The sequence below is a fragment of the Lissotriton helveticus genome, chromosome 9 (genome assembly GCF_964261635.1).
Source record: "Lissotriton helveticus chromosome 9, aLisHel1.1, whole genome shotgun sequence".
Classification (NCBI taxonomy): domain Eukaryota; kingdom Metazoa; phylum Chordata; class Amphibia; order Caudata; family Salamandridae; genus Lissotriton; species Lissotriton helveticus.
In genome coordinates, this window is record NC_136070.1 from 842,225,021 (window position 1) to 842,239,030 (window position 14,010).

Genomic DNA, 14,010 nt, shown 5'->3' on the forward strand with positions numbered 1-14,010 from the left:
ACGCCGAGTAGCACCTTTGATGTGGGCTTGCTCATTGCAGAGTTGTTTAAGGTAATTTATTTCAAGAAGGTTCATGAGGGCTTGACTATGGAGTCTTCTGCATTGTTCCAATGAATGTTAAAGTCGCTCAAGAACAAGTCCTTCATGTCAGCAAGGGAGCATTGAGTAAGTAGGTCAGAAAACTCTTCAGTGAAGAGGGGGCGATCACCAGGCAGGTGGTAGATGATGTGAAGTTTGATAGGTGGGGACCCTTTACCTTTAAGTTCAACACTGAGGTATTCAAATATCGTGTATTCTGCATTCTTTAAAATGGAAAGTTTAATTTCAGTTTGTGGATTATGGCTAGACCTCCACCTGTTCTTTCAGGTCTGTCATGTCTAATGATGGAGTAACCAGGAGGTGTAAGTAGGTCAAGTATGGCAGTAGAATGATTATTGAGCCAAGATTCCGTGAGGAAAGCGATATCAATTTCCTCACTGAGAATGGTTTTGGCGATATCAGTAGCATATTTTGCTGCCGATCTCCAGTTGACGAGCATTCAAGATAGAGGGCAGGGATTATCCTTGGCAGATATTAGAATATGAATGGTGGTATATTGAGCAGGACGTCTGGGCGAGTTAGAAATTACAGGGGTTCTATTAATGCTCACTATTACAGGGATTGTAGAGGGAAGATTATGGACCTGATCTGGATTTGGGGAGGTAAGATTCGCTGAGAGCAGCTGCTTCCCTTGCAGATAAAGGGCAGTATGAGCGGTGGGGCCTGTGTGCCAGCTGGCATAGGGGAATGGAGGGCCAGGTGTAGGATTGTAAGAAAGTCAGCGAACCTGTATGTGGAGGCAAAATTCCGACTCATGTGTGAGAGAGAGCAGGCAGGGATGGCCTGGTTCGAGAGATCCTGTCTGAAATGCGCTAAGTCGGTAGCAAGAGAGTTGAGTTTACGCTCCATTCAGTTCAGAATCTGTGAGAGAGTGTTAGAGGTGTATCCCTCATTGAGGGTGGAGGAAACCGCAGTAAGATCTGCATATGCGGGAGCAGAAAACACAGCATTATGGGGGTGATCTGTGACGTTAAGACAAGGATTGAATACAATCTAAGTGAGAAGTGTATGGCCTGCCCTAGGAAGTGGGGGAGGGTCAGCTGAGTAAATACTCAGCTGACACTCCCAAGCTATCAATGATGGTCTAGGGATGTGACTTTTGTCGCTAGGTTTGCAATGGGCATCATTTGGATTTGTTACAGAGAGCTTGTACGTAAAGGTGGAAGCAGGTGGGGACCTTCTGGTAGGTGCCGTGAGTGCCTTGGGGCTGTTTTCAATTGGTTCCATCTGAACAGCCTCAAGTGCAACTCGGATAAATCCGAGATACTTTTCTTTGGATGCCCCGTGGATCCGGACTGGCATGATTGGTGGCCTGCTGACAAGTTCCCTCCAGCCCAGTCTTCTAAATGGGCCAAGAACCTGGGAATTAAAATTGACAACGGGCTCACGCTCAAATCCCAGGTGGCAACCTTGACTGGGACCTGTTTCGGGATCCTCAGGATGCTCCGAAAGTTTTTCCCTCTGCTGTCTGAGGAGCATCGGAGAATAACAGTTCAGGCCCTCATTGGATCCAGATTGGATTATGCTAATATTCTGTATCTGGGTCTCCCAGAATACCTTTTACAGCGCATGCAGGTGACCCAGAATGCTGCAGCACGAGCGATTTTCGGTCTGCACCGTCGAGCCAGTGCCTTTAACCTGCTGCAATCCCTCCATTGGCTTCCTATACGGAAGAGGATAATGTTCAAGGCCTTGACATTAGCCCACAAAGCACTGCATGCCATGGATGCAAAATACCTACAGAAGAGGCTGAACTTTTATCAGCCGACACGATCCTTACGATCGGAGTCTTTAGCACTTGCTGTAGTTCCTCGTATAAAGAGGGCACGTCTGGGTGGGCGATCTTTTAGATTTCTGGCCCCTCAGTTATGGAACTCTTTACCATTGGTCTTACGATCCACATCCAATCTGTTAGCTTTTAGGAAGGGTCTCAAGACTTGGTTATTCGCTGGGTAGAGTTTTGTTCCCCCCTTTCTTCTGTTGTTCTGCTTACTGTTATGTTCTTTTTTAGTCTCTTTTCTGGGTCTGGAGCACAAAGCGCCGGGACACTCCTTTGGAGTAGCCGTTGCGCTATACAAGACCCATTAATAACATAACATAACATAACACATGTCTTCAGTGAGAGTTGGAGGGGTGTCAAGGTAGCTGGTTTTGTCCGGGGTAGTCTTTGGGTTGAATGCATTGATAGTGGGAGAAAATATGGCCAGTCATGTGTAAAGGGGAGCAGAGAGTGCTAAATTATTGGGGTAATCAGTGTCAAAGGGCCTGGGATTATCCGTAGTCTAAGTGAGAAGAGTAGGCTTATAGTTAGAAGGAAGGGCATCTGCTATTAGATCGGTGGATGGAGGACTGGGGGAGGTGTCCACATCACTAGGCTTGGTGTGAGTATAATCAGGGTTTATTTTTATGGGATTGCATGGTAGGGTGGGAGCATGAGAAGTTATTCTTGATGTGGAAGGGTCCACAACCCTAGGCTTGGTGAGAGTATTGTCTGGGTTTGTTTTCATGCGATTGCAGGGTAGGGTGGGCGAGTGAGAGGTTATTCTTAAGGGCATAGTTCGATAGTGAGTGTTGGTGGGTGCGGCGAAGTTGATGGAAGTGTTATGGGGTAACCTGGAGTTAGATGGTGACTCTTTGGGAGGAAGGAGGCCGGGCTGTTCTGGGTTGGATTGTGGTAAGGGAGAGAGGCGTTTGGGGTGATTTTCCATGTTGTGCGATTGAAGTGAACAATGAACGGAAGTGTCTATCAAAAATGTTGAGATGTAGGTCAGTGGCTTGTATGAGAAAAATCCCTGTCCGGAAAATTGATATATCGATTTTCCCTCTAAAAGAAGGGGAGGTAGATGTCATCAGTTTTGTTCCGTAGGGTATTTTGATTGTTTTAGTGACTTGAAGGAGGAGAAGGAAGATGTTGTTCCATTTAGCTGGGTGTTTGGAATAGAAGATAAAGTCAGTTTTCTTTGTGCCATTTGTCATGTTGTGGTAGGTATCAGCTATTAATGTTTCCGGGTGCTGTTTTAGATTCTTTTTAGCGTTCTTAGAGATGTTTATCGGATACGTGATGCTCCATGAGTTTGGGCCATATCTCGCAAGGGGATTATGGAGGTACATTGCTGAGGGCATAGTATCTAGCAACAATTAAACTGCAAGATTTGCAAGATATTAGTATCTAGATACAATTAAACTGCAAGATTTTTCCACGTATGGGGGGATTAGGATGTTAGAATAGAGGAGTGAGGAGCAAGCAACATCTCTCTAAAGGACTCACAGGCAAGGTCAGCCCTAGACATACAAGGGATTCTCCGAGGCTTTGTTAACGCCCTCATGGTGTGTCAAGCGACTCTGCCTGGAGGCAACGGCAGTCCCAACAGAACTCCGCTGGACGGGGTTACGAAGCGAACCCAAGTTGGGTCTCAAGTTTGCTGTGCCTGAGAAGGGACTCCCTGTCGTTGCAGGATCCTGATTTCTGATGTTTTCTAGCGTTGTCTGGCTTTCAACTGCATTAACTGTTTCTTCTGAGAGCTGTACAAAGAATGATGATACTATGACGTGGTGGAGATGTTATATAGGGCAGTGGCTCTATGGTTGGCCACTTGATAGTATAGTATCATGGGAAATTTAGTATTTTATAAGTTTATTTTGATTGGCTGTTGTTAAAAACTAGTGAAGAAAAGAGAAGCATAATCCTAGCCTCCGTGTCACAAATGTTTTAATTTCTACTATCCCTAGCCTTTTGGTGAATTGACATTCATGAAATATCTGATCTGCGTATTACACAATTTGCTTCGGAACAGGCACATTCACCCTCTATGCTACTTCACAAGTCAAAACTGTGACTGGATAAATCAGAGGTGCGTATTTACAAGCCCATTATGCCACTGGTACGTTACTCCCCTTCAAGTTAAAAGTGACGCACTAGCGGTGCAAGGGGCTTGAAAATAAGCCCCAGAGGTCTCCAAGAACTGAATTACCCACAAGTTATTTTACCGTTAAAATTCCCCTAAAATTGCTGGGCACCCTAAAATCTCTACAGCAGGTGCCTTAAAACTGGTATTTTAAATACAGCCTCTGCGCGACTAATTAAGTAAAGTCGAACAGATTAATGTAACCTGTTACACTTTGTATTTCATGAATCATGGAGTAGAAACTCTACCCCCTTTCAATGAAACGCCTTGACCCCAAATTATGGGTCATCAGGGTAACTTTATTAAAATCCCCAAACCGCTTTTCAATCAACATAAATTGGTACGCTTTGAAATGAGCAAAACAACTGAACCATGTCCAAAATCAGCATTCGTAAATGTATTTCACAGAGGAGAGGACTTGTTGAATAACAATGGAAATCAATCTCTTGCAAAATTTAGCGTACAATCGACCAATTGCAATAAGTATTCTATGATGCCTTTACACTTTAGCCAATGGAAAAAAATGTCCTGGGGATTTCAATAATATTCCCCTCCAATCGAAAATATCGTTGTACGTGCAAATTAGGATTAACGAATCAAAACGTGGCAGTGCAACTGAATGACACACCGGAGCCAATGAAAAAGTGCCGCGGGTTCATACGCGCCGAGCACAGTTTGTGAAAGTTATGAGTCGGTGTCACTGATTGGTTAAAACCACTTAGTGACAAAAACTCCAAGTTGTGATAGGCGACTGTCACAAAGGATTGGTCGGGCTTCCACGCTTTACACGGGAAAGGTGAACATACGGTCATTAAGTACCCAATTGCCGATCCGCCATTTTATGCGTTCTTACGTACACAAGCCCTGTCTGCCAGAGCGACGCACACATCCGATGTGACGTCATCACGCACAGCACGCAAGAGCCGCATTTGGCCCAAGTCGGGCCTATCCGGGAAAGAGGGAGAAAAGCACCTCCTCTCCCCGCCTCCCGATAATGACCCCTTTGTGACATCACCGTGCGATGACCACCTCCCTCTATCTCGGCGCAGCCGCCATTTTAAGTGAATTATTTACTGCGGATGGGACACTTCGGAGTTAGTCTCGCTTCTCTCCCGAATATTCCCTTTCCTTTAAGATATAAATACCCAAAGCTAACCACAAAAGACCCAAATCAGCCCAATCCGTGCGTCAGCCCAACACCAAAGACTGCGTTAAAGTTTCACCCTCTGCATAAAAACAAGTGACCTAAAAGCAACAACCAGAACGTCTTTTACAGTGAACCCCTTAAAAAATACGATAATCAAGTCGTGTTTTTGTGCAGCTCGCCCCTCACTTGTGGAGAGTATTTCTAAATGTGAGGAAAAAATGGATGTGGAAAGCACGAATGTCAGTCCATCTTCCCCAACATCAAACCATGAACACAACAACAACCTCCTCACTGACGAAAGGTCGAGTAACGTGACAAATCTCTCTCTTCCTTTTCTTTTTTTCTTTCATTTGATTTGCTATATTTTTTTGCTAACCGATACTATGGAACATTTTCGAAATCTTTTAATTTATTTTCAATAGCGGACGAAAGGTAAAGAAAAGAAAATGGCGGGGTGGGGGGGAGGTGGGCGCGCTGCGTCTTAAACGCGAAATTCGTGTTGTAAAGGGAAAATATGAATATTTTTGTGAGCGCGAAAATAGTTTTTGTTTCCTCGACGAGAAAAAAACTAAATGTTTGAGCATACTGTAAAGCAGCGAGCTACTTTGAAGTTTTTGCATGCACGTAATCAATATTTTTAATCCCGTATATTGGTGACAATTTAAAACACTAAGGTTTTGTCCAGGTCGCTACATTTATTATTAAAAACAAAGGAAAATGGCGAATTTACCAACAACGGCCAATTGAACCATCATGGTTCCTTTTATTATTTTGTTCCTTAACCTGTTAACTTCTAATGTAAACCATGACTCATTTACATTTCCTTTTTTTTGTTAAAATCATAAATGTTATATTATCTGAAAAGTCTTAACTGGCGGTGCGTTTAGAAAACGCGTCAGATCGCCCCTCCCCTAATATGTATCTATTTAAAATTGGTAGTTGATTGTGTAAAACATTTTTTTTACACTTTCGAAAGATTTTCCTACATGCTTTTGTAAGAGGGGAACGATTCCGTTATTCATCATTTATATCGTTTTAAAACGATCGCGGTCCAACCTTTATTAGAGTGGAAAATACAATGACAACCTCGTATGAACTTTTCACTGGAGCGCTTGTAATAAAACATATAAGCCAAAAGACAGTGTATGCTCATACATAAGCATGCCCAGTAGCTGTCTGGGGGCCTTCTAACATGTGACGGATTAGTAATATTGTTAATAGTCGTATCCTGTTGGTACGTGTAAAAGAGTAGGTTTATTGACAAAATAAAAAAGTAATATCAACAGAGAATCCCTATGTCAACACGTTTAATACATGTGTTTGGATATCTGTGTAGCACTGTAAAACTCCAAACAGTAAAAAAGTTTCGACTCGCAGTTGAGACTTGGTCTCTAATCTTCGAACAGTCTCCATTCATATTGAAATGTTGTTCTAGGAGTGGTTTGAAACCCTACGACCTAAGTGAATTAGTATTGTCTCAAAATACTTTTACACATTTATTATCAATGCTGGCCATGATGCACGTGTATCCTCCATGTAACCTGACATTAAAACGAACTTTAAAGTGCGACCCTTGGCGTAAGCAGTTTTATTACATTCCTGCCATATACTTTGGAAACGTGGCTTCTTTAGAGAGGATCGCTTTGAAAATATACAAATAACACTCTCCAGAAATGAAATCCTTCCCTGCAGGCACTAGCATTTGTCAATCTGAACCTCACCTCACTTTTTTTTCACAGAAATCTGATGTAATATTTCACACTGTAAGATAATTGACTTGTTGCTTCCCGAAAGCCTTAATGTATGAACAGAAGAGTATCACCTACAGGTTTAACTAATGTGCTGGATTGTGCTGGATTTGTAAAGCGCACGGCTGCCCGTGAGCGTCCCGGCGCTTGCTTAGGGAACCCGTCCTGGTATTCCCCTGTGAGAAACCCCGGCAGGGTGTCCACAAGGTGAAAGCCAGGCATCCCGCCGCAAGGGGCCGTAGTGGAGATTAAGCAAGCTATTGCCCAGAGTCGCAGAGTGTGACCCCGTGAGTTGAGTAGGCACCAGAGCGAGAATTGTCGAGTCCGTGGAATTTTTGAGCCCGAGACTAGCCAAGGCGGGGAACCGAACCCTGGTCCACGGTCGATCTCAGCTTCCGGGTCTGCCGCCTCTAACCACTGAGCCACGCTTCTCCACACTAACTAAGCTCTGTCAATTGATTACAATCTTTGTACATTTTATGTGTAATAAATCACAGTACTTTGTTTTAACTATACCCTCTGAATATGTCCTGTAAAACTAAAAGTTGGGCATATCCTTTTAAAGAACAACACTTTTATTAGTGTTTTGGGTTAAAGCTTAACATTAAACTGCACCTCACCCCAGTGATGCAGATCATTCATCTGTATCCTTCAGTACCTGTGTGCGCCATTTTTTAGTGTTCCGGGATACATTTTTTGATAATTCGAAGCCCTGTTGTTTTAAAAACAAATGCAATATTTGTTTTAAGGAAGCAATGGAGTTGATGAACCAGTTGACCCTAGTGTCCCTCTGGAAGGAGAGTGGAGTTAAGTAAGCCAGAAGTAATTTAAGTGCTTAGTAAACTCTATCAAATTAGTTGCTGCCTTTTTGCAGAAAAATATACTTCAGTGCACCATATCCTAGCTCTATTGCCTGCAACAGTGATCATTGTGAATAGAATATGTAATTACGACAGAATGTGATGTACACTATTACTACACTTGTGTGATTGTATTAAAGGCTAAACTTGCTTGCTGACCGTTTCAATTACACCTCTTTTACCTGAATTCACTATCCTTTAGTTTTCCCAAAGCAACATCTTGATTTAAATTCTTACTTTGAATGTTCATCTGCTCTCCCACATAGCTGGGTGAGGGATATTAAGAATGTTCTCTAGGGTAATCATCTCATTAGAGAAGATCATGTATTTCCATCAAAACAATCACAGTGTATCAGCCGTTATAAAACACTGTTATTGTTGATCCCATAACTGTATATCTTATGCTATACACTTTACAAGATGACAGAATTTTATATTTGTCCTTTAAACAATTACATATTTCCCAGGTATGACTGAAAGTCTATTTTTTTTTGCTTTGTTACAATGGATCATTTAATTAGTCCATCATTTATTAAGTGTAATCCCTTGGGGATTAATTAATAGTAAAGCTTGCAAGCAGCCCTTATGGATAAATGAATAATATTGAGGGCTGTCGATGTTTACCACTGCCTAGAGATTTTGGAATGTGAAAAGTTGCAAATTAAAGAGCCATCTTTATTGTCTGCACATAGATATCCTAAAAAAATCACGCACAACTAGCAAATGCTTGTAGATGCTTTTCTCCCTCATTATTTTCCATAATTTTAAGTTCAATTGCTTTTCCTTTGTTGTTGTCAGATTTGTACTAATGCAGTGGTCCGCTGCTTATATTTTTTAACTATTCACCCGGACATTAGATTGGAAAGCAGTTTTTGTACTGTGTGGTAATTTATTTGAAGTTTTCTGTTTTTTTATAAAAACATAATTATCTGACATTGGAAGTTTTAGTTTTATTTAATTTGTCACTGTAAACAATCAAGCATCATCAATATGTATACATTTGGTAATTTATCTATTTTGATCAGAAACATTTTCTGCCTAATGCCATTAATGTTGTGCCTTTTGGGATGATTAACAGTCTCCTATTCATTGTTAATGTGGATTACGTTTAATTAATCCACAAAGACTACATTAGCATGTGTAAAATGAAAGTCTTTTGCAAAATGTTGTTCTTATTGGTATTGGGATCAAGGGATGTGTCCCCTCAACTCTTTAGAGATACGCGTAAATGGGAGAATAGTCATAGGAAAAGCATAGAATATATGATACTTTTTCCCGATTTTAGGCTAGTGTGTATGCCCGTAATATTTATTCACTGTACTCATTTTTGATAAAAGTTCATAAAGCTACAGTGTAACGATAATTCTGCAGCATATATTCATCATTAGTCTGTCTGGCTTGTGACGAGTCTTGATCATGTTCCTGGGTGACGTTTTAAGACAAATTATGTCTCTCTTTACCTTGGAGGTGTCTGCTAATGGTCGGGCATACTTTCCCCAAACCATCTTGCCCTTCCTTAAATTGTTACTTATCATTATTTTCAACTGTAAAGATCCTTCATTGGTAAATACTCAAAGCACTCTCTACTCAGTTCAGTGCCCCATCCTCTTTCAAACATTGGCATGCGCTGAATCTTTTATGAAAAGGATAAATCTTATCTTTATGGTGCCCACTGACGGGGCAAATAGAACCTCATTTGATGCTTTTAAAAGATACGTGATGTATTTTAGGTAAGTGGCTGGCAACTTTTTTTTTATCTTGTCACCTTCTTTGTCTCGTTTCTGTTGGATGAGATTAGAATTCATTATCTGAAGTCCAGTCTCTTGAAGTACAGAATTTCTAGTGATAAGATGAGCCTTTTCAGATTTTTGCATTTCAGAAAAAGTTCCAGTTTCATGGTCAAGGACAGGGCCCTTGGAATTATGCGGCAGGAGAGGGACAAATTATGCCGCAGTGTTGAGCAAGTTGTGCAGCAAGACAAGGCAACTTATGTGGCATAAAACAGCACATTTTGTAATAGTATTACTTCTTTCTTTCATCATTTTTAAAAGTGGTAACACTCTGGGCATTGGTTGCACCTCATTAGTACCAGTTTACTATCCAGATGTAGCAATAAACAACAGAAAGGTGTGCAGTCCAGCTTTGCAAAGAGCCCTCCACTGCACAGCAACACGTTTCATCACATTGTAAGTAACTTTTGAACCGTTTAAGTTAGAAACGTATATATTTAAAAAAATCTTTCGCTTGTGTAGCAAATGCGGCAAATCTGTAATTATTCGAAAATTACAGTGGTCACACAATTGCATAATACCAGTGACCCTGATCAAGAGTTTCAGGTTATGTCAAAACAGTGTCACATTTAAGCCCAGTGGGGTTTCCCATGGTTTCAAGAAAACATACCAGATATCCTTTTTGATAGTTTGAATTTATTTAGTAAAGGTGCAATATCTGATGAATGCAAACGAAGGCCACTCACAGAAACCCCATAGCAATGAGGTTTGCCTTCAGAAAGATAAAGAGCAAATCCTGCTTTGGCTTGGATATCAGCCTGATTTGATTATAGCATATAAAGGCCCCCAAGCCAACGTAAACTATGCCCACTGACTGGGACCATTGCAGAGATCTGCACACAACAGCAACACAAATTCAATTTAATCCTGGTTGCTGTGCATCCAGCTATTTTACAGGTGTTACAGTTGACACAGTGGAAATCTGACCTATAGAACGTTTATAGTGACTGAAATGGAAATTTACCAAAACGCTTACTGCCGTACTCTGATGTTTCCTTGAGAGGTAGTGCTGAAGGTTTTAAGCCTTAATTGCCCAAAACATTGTTTTTTTATAGTGATTACTTTTACTGCCTCTTCTGTAGATTACAGCAGCATCATTTTATCTGAAAAACAAGATAGAGTTTCACAAGTTAGCTGCAGTAGTGGTTTCTGCTTACTGCTGAAGAAAAAAATGGACTGCCTTTGCCCTATAGAGTTGTAAACATCTGTGACATAAGTGCTATTTAAACAACTGAGTAGCTATGCATGCAGTCAGATATTCAGCCAGGTAGCTTTATATATCATGGTTGTTAGAGTTTCGTCTCATTTCATATTCCTATATAATATGGATAACCGTAATCTCCCAATGTTTAAAAATGAGTGCGGACAACAGAAATCTCTGTAATGCCTCACAAGTCAAACGGCCGCTTTGCACAAGAAATGCTTCGAATATTCCACAGAGGAGTTCTATACGTTATACTCGGAGACATGTGGGGCTCATACTATCTGTCCAACCTGACGAAGTCAGTTAATCCATACTACCATACCCATCTTCTCGGGCTTCATGACTTACCTTCTTAAATGGCACTTCTAAAATGGGAGGGAAGTCTTCAACGCCTCCACCTTGCTTTAGCGAACTGGCAACAGTTATCCCTGTACCTATCCCTCCTTCTCATAGACTTCGAGAAAGCATTTGACTCAGTGGACTGGGGTTATCTGGAAGAGGTCTTGATGGCCTTGGGTTTCGGGCCCCCTTCCGTGGCCTGGTCAAGACCCTCTATTGTAAACCTAGGGTCCAGGTGTTGGTCAGGGGAGCCCTGTCAGATTCCTTCCCATTGGCAGAGGTACGAGGCAGGGATACCCCCTCTTACCCCTTCTATTCGCTTTGGCGATGGTGCCCTTTGCCTGTCTTGTACGGTCTGACCAGCTCCTCACAGGTTGGAGATGGCCTGGCTTAGAGTAAGACCAGATCGCCCTCTACGCGGACGACGTCCTACTATTTCTAGCAGATCTGGCATGTTGGGGCCCCGATGCCTCCGGGCGCTGAATCTCTTCGAGCGAACCTCTGGCCTCTGCTTGAACTCGGCTAAATCCGTTCTGGTCCCCCTTCACCTATCAAGGGAATGCTTTGACTGGAAGCGTCGATACCCCTTCGGCGACAGTCCTTCAAGGATCTGGGGATTTGGATTTCCCTCCTCCCTGATCTTGCGTTTTCGCTTAACGTCGCCTCTTTAGTGAAGAAGGCCCGGGCCGACCTCCTTAGGTGGCAATCTCTGCCACTGAACCCCATGGGTAGGATAGTCTGATTTAAAATGATGGTCCTGCCTAGGTTCCTTTATGTGCTCCAGAATACACACCTTTCCTTCTCGGTGTTGTGGTTTAGAGAGCTCGACAGCATGGCCGTCAAGTTTCTGAGGTGGGGTCGGAGGCCACGATTGGCTCTTGCCCAGTGCGGGACCCCGCCATTTGGCGGAAGTCTGGGAATGACGAACCTCTACCTTTATTATCTAGCAACTCGGCTCCTCACCGTACACAAATGGTTTAATGGTGGCTGGTCTGACCCGGCATACCGCTTGGAATTACACACCATGGGCCTGTCTAATCTTCAAGGTATGCTTTACAGGAGCACTATCCCCCAAACCCTACCTGAGGTCACCCACGGGGTGCTTTTGGCCTGGCGAGCGGCTCTGCGCCACACTCAATGGTCGGATAAACTGACCCAACATACCCCACTGTGGTGCAGCACACAGCTCCGCGAGGTTGCCAACCTCTCAGGCTTTCGAGCGTGGGACCTCATTGGTATCTCCCTGCTGGGCGACATCCGGGGTGGTAGCCACATCCGCACCTTCCAAGAACTACAAGCAGGCTATTCTCTTCACGCTTCCCAGTTCTACAGATACCTCCAGCTACGCCACGCCCTCCACTCTCACATTTTAGATGGCATCTCCCTACCCGAATATAGTCCGCCCGAAGCCCAGACCATGACTGGTAACTTGGGGAAGGGGGGAATCTCTCGCATCTATCGTTCTCTTATCAATAACACCCCTAACACACACTTACACCTCAGAGACAGATGGGAGGGTTGGCTTGGGTCTTTTGATGACGCTGGCTGGAGAGACGCGCTGATGGCTCTCAAGACAGTCACAACATCCACGAGGCTTCGCTTGGTCCAAGTATATTATCTTCATACAGCTTATCTTACTCCGCAGCGTCTCCTCGGGGCCGGACTCAGACCTGATGCATCATGTCCCCGCTGTGCCCATCCACAGGATGATTTTTATCATATAGTGTGGTGTTTCCCCGTAATTACATGTTAGTAGGAGTCCGTACCGGGGAACTTACTGAGGTTCTGGTCTGGGAGGTTCCTCTTAACCCTATGAATGTTCTCCTAGTCGTCACCGAGGGGCTAGGTGGCTAGGGCTGAAAATCTCTTCCTCAACACGGCACTGATGGTGGCCAAAAGAGACACTGCGGTCAACTGGCTGGGTACGACTGCTCCCACCATGACGCGCTGGCGCAGAGGGGTGGACTGGTGCGCTGCTCAGGAGAGACCCTTGTATGAGGCAAGAGGTTGTCCAAAGAAATTTCATAGAATGTGGCGCAAATGGGTCGGAGAGGTGGAGGGCTAATACTCTCAATGGTCACTTGGGGTTGGGATAGGGTGCAGCACGTTCTTCCTTTCTGTCTTGCTTATCATTGCCTCTTTAGTGCTGTGATGTGTCTTGTATTTGCCTTGAACGGTTAAATGTACAAAATGCTGGTGCTGTTGTTTTTTTGTTGGCTTTCTATAAAATGCCTAAACTTGGTTATTAAAAAATTGGGAGGGAAGCTGGAGCAATGCCCAGAAGGTTTTGCACTTACATAACAAACCTGTCTCTTGACACCAGGCTGGCACCAAGGCTGTAGCTTTTATTTTGGTGAAATAGCAAAGCATTCTTACCCTCACACTGTTTTGTTGCGCCATTTGCTGTTTTCCCATGTTCACATCAAGGACTAGAGAATAGAGGGATTTCATGTTGTAATAAAGCAATAAAAAGAAACACTAACGCAAGTGCGAGTTCCTCTACAAGATTTTCAGTGAGGCAACTACGGAATGGGACACATCATTAGTATCATTTAGGAAAGGAACCTTACTAGCCCATTTTAAAACTAGCCTCAAGACTTTGTTCTAACTATTGGCATAAATCAACCTCTAGCTATACTTTGCCTCCATCTTCTGCTCTGTTAACTGCTAAATTCCTATTGACTTCTTTCATTCTTCTGTTGCTGGCTATTACACTTTTTGGGACTATAGATGCTTGTATAGTAGAGCGCTATCTAAGTGTTATCATTAATTAATTGAATAGTCAGTTGAGACTTCTGGTTCACCTAAAGGCAAAATCGCCTGACTAGATTTTAGATCATTCATCTCTATACAGGTCTTCTTCTTTAAAGCAGTCTTTAGTAGCCAACCAATCAAGTGGGAGAACACCTGCAACACCC

At 43.0% G+C, this 14,010-nt stretch overlaps 1 protein-coding gene across 2 annotated transcripts in view; it reads left to right on the plus strand.

Annotated features, from left to right (window-relative positions):
- Positions 1-5,058: 5,058 nt before the first annotated feature.
- Positions 5,059-14,010, plus strand: part of ZC3H4 (zinc finger CCCH-type containing 4) — a 121,700-nt gene continuing 112,748 nt past the window's right edge. Inside the window, exon 1 of one of the 2 annotated variants that reach the window (XM_078661016.1) lies at positions 5,059-5,452. In XM_078661016.1, coding sequence (XP_078517142.1) covers positions 5,370-5,452 — 83 coding nt within the window. In that variant the 5' untranslated portion in view covers positions 5,059-5,369. The remainder of the gene's footprint in view (positions 5,453-14,010) is intronic. The other variant, XM_078661015.1, reaches the window with a different exon arrangement.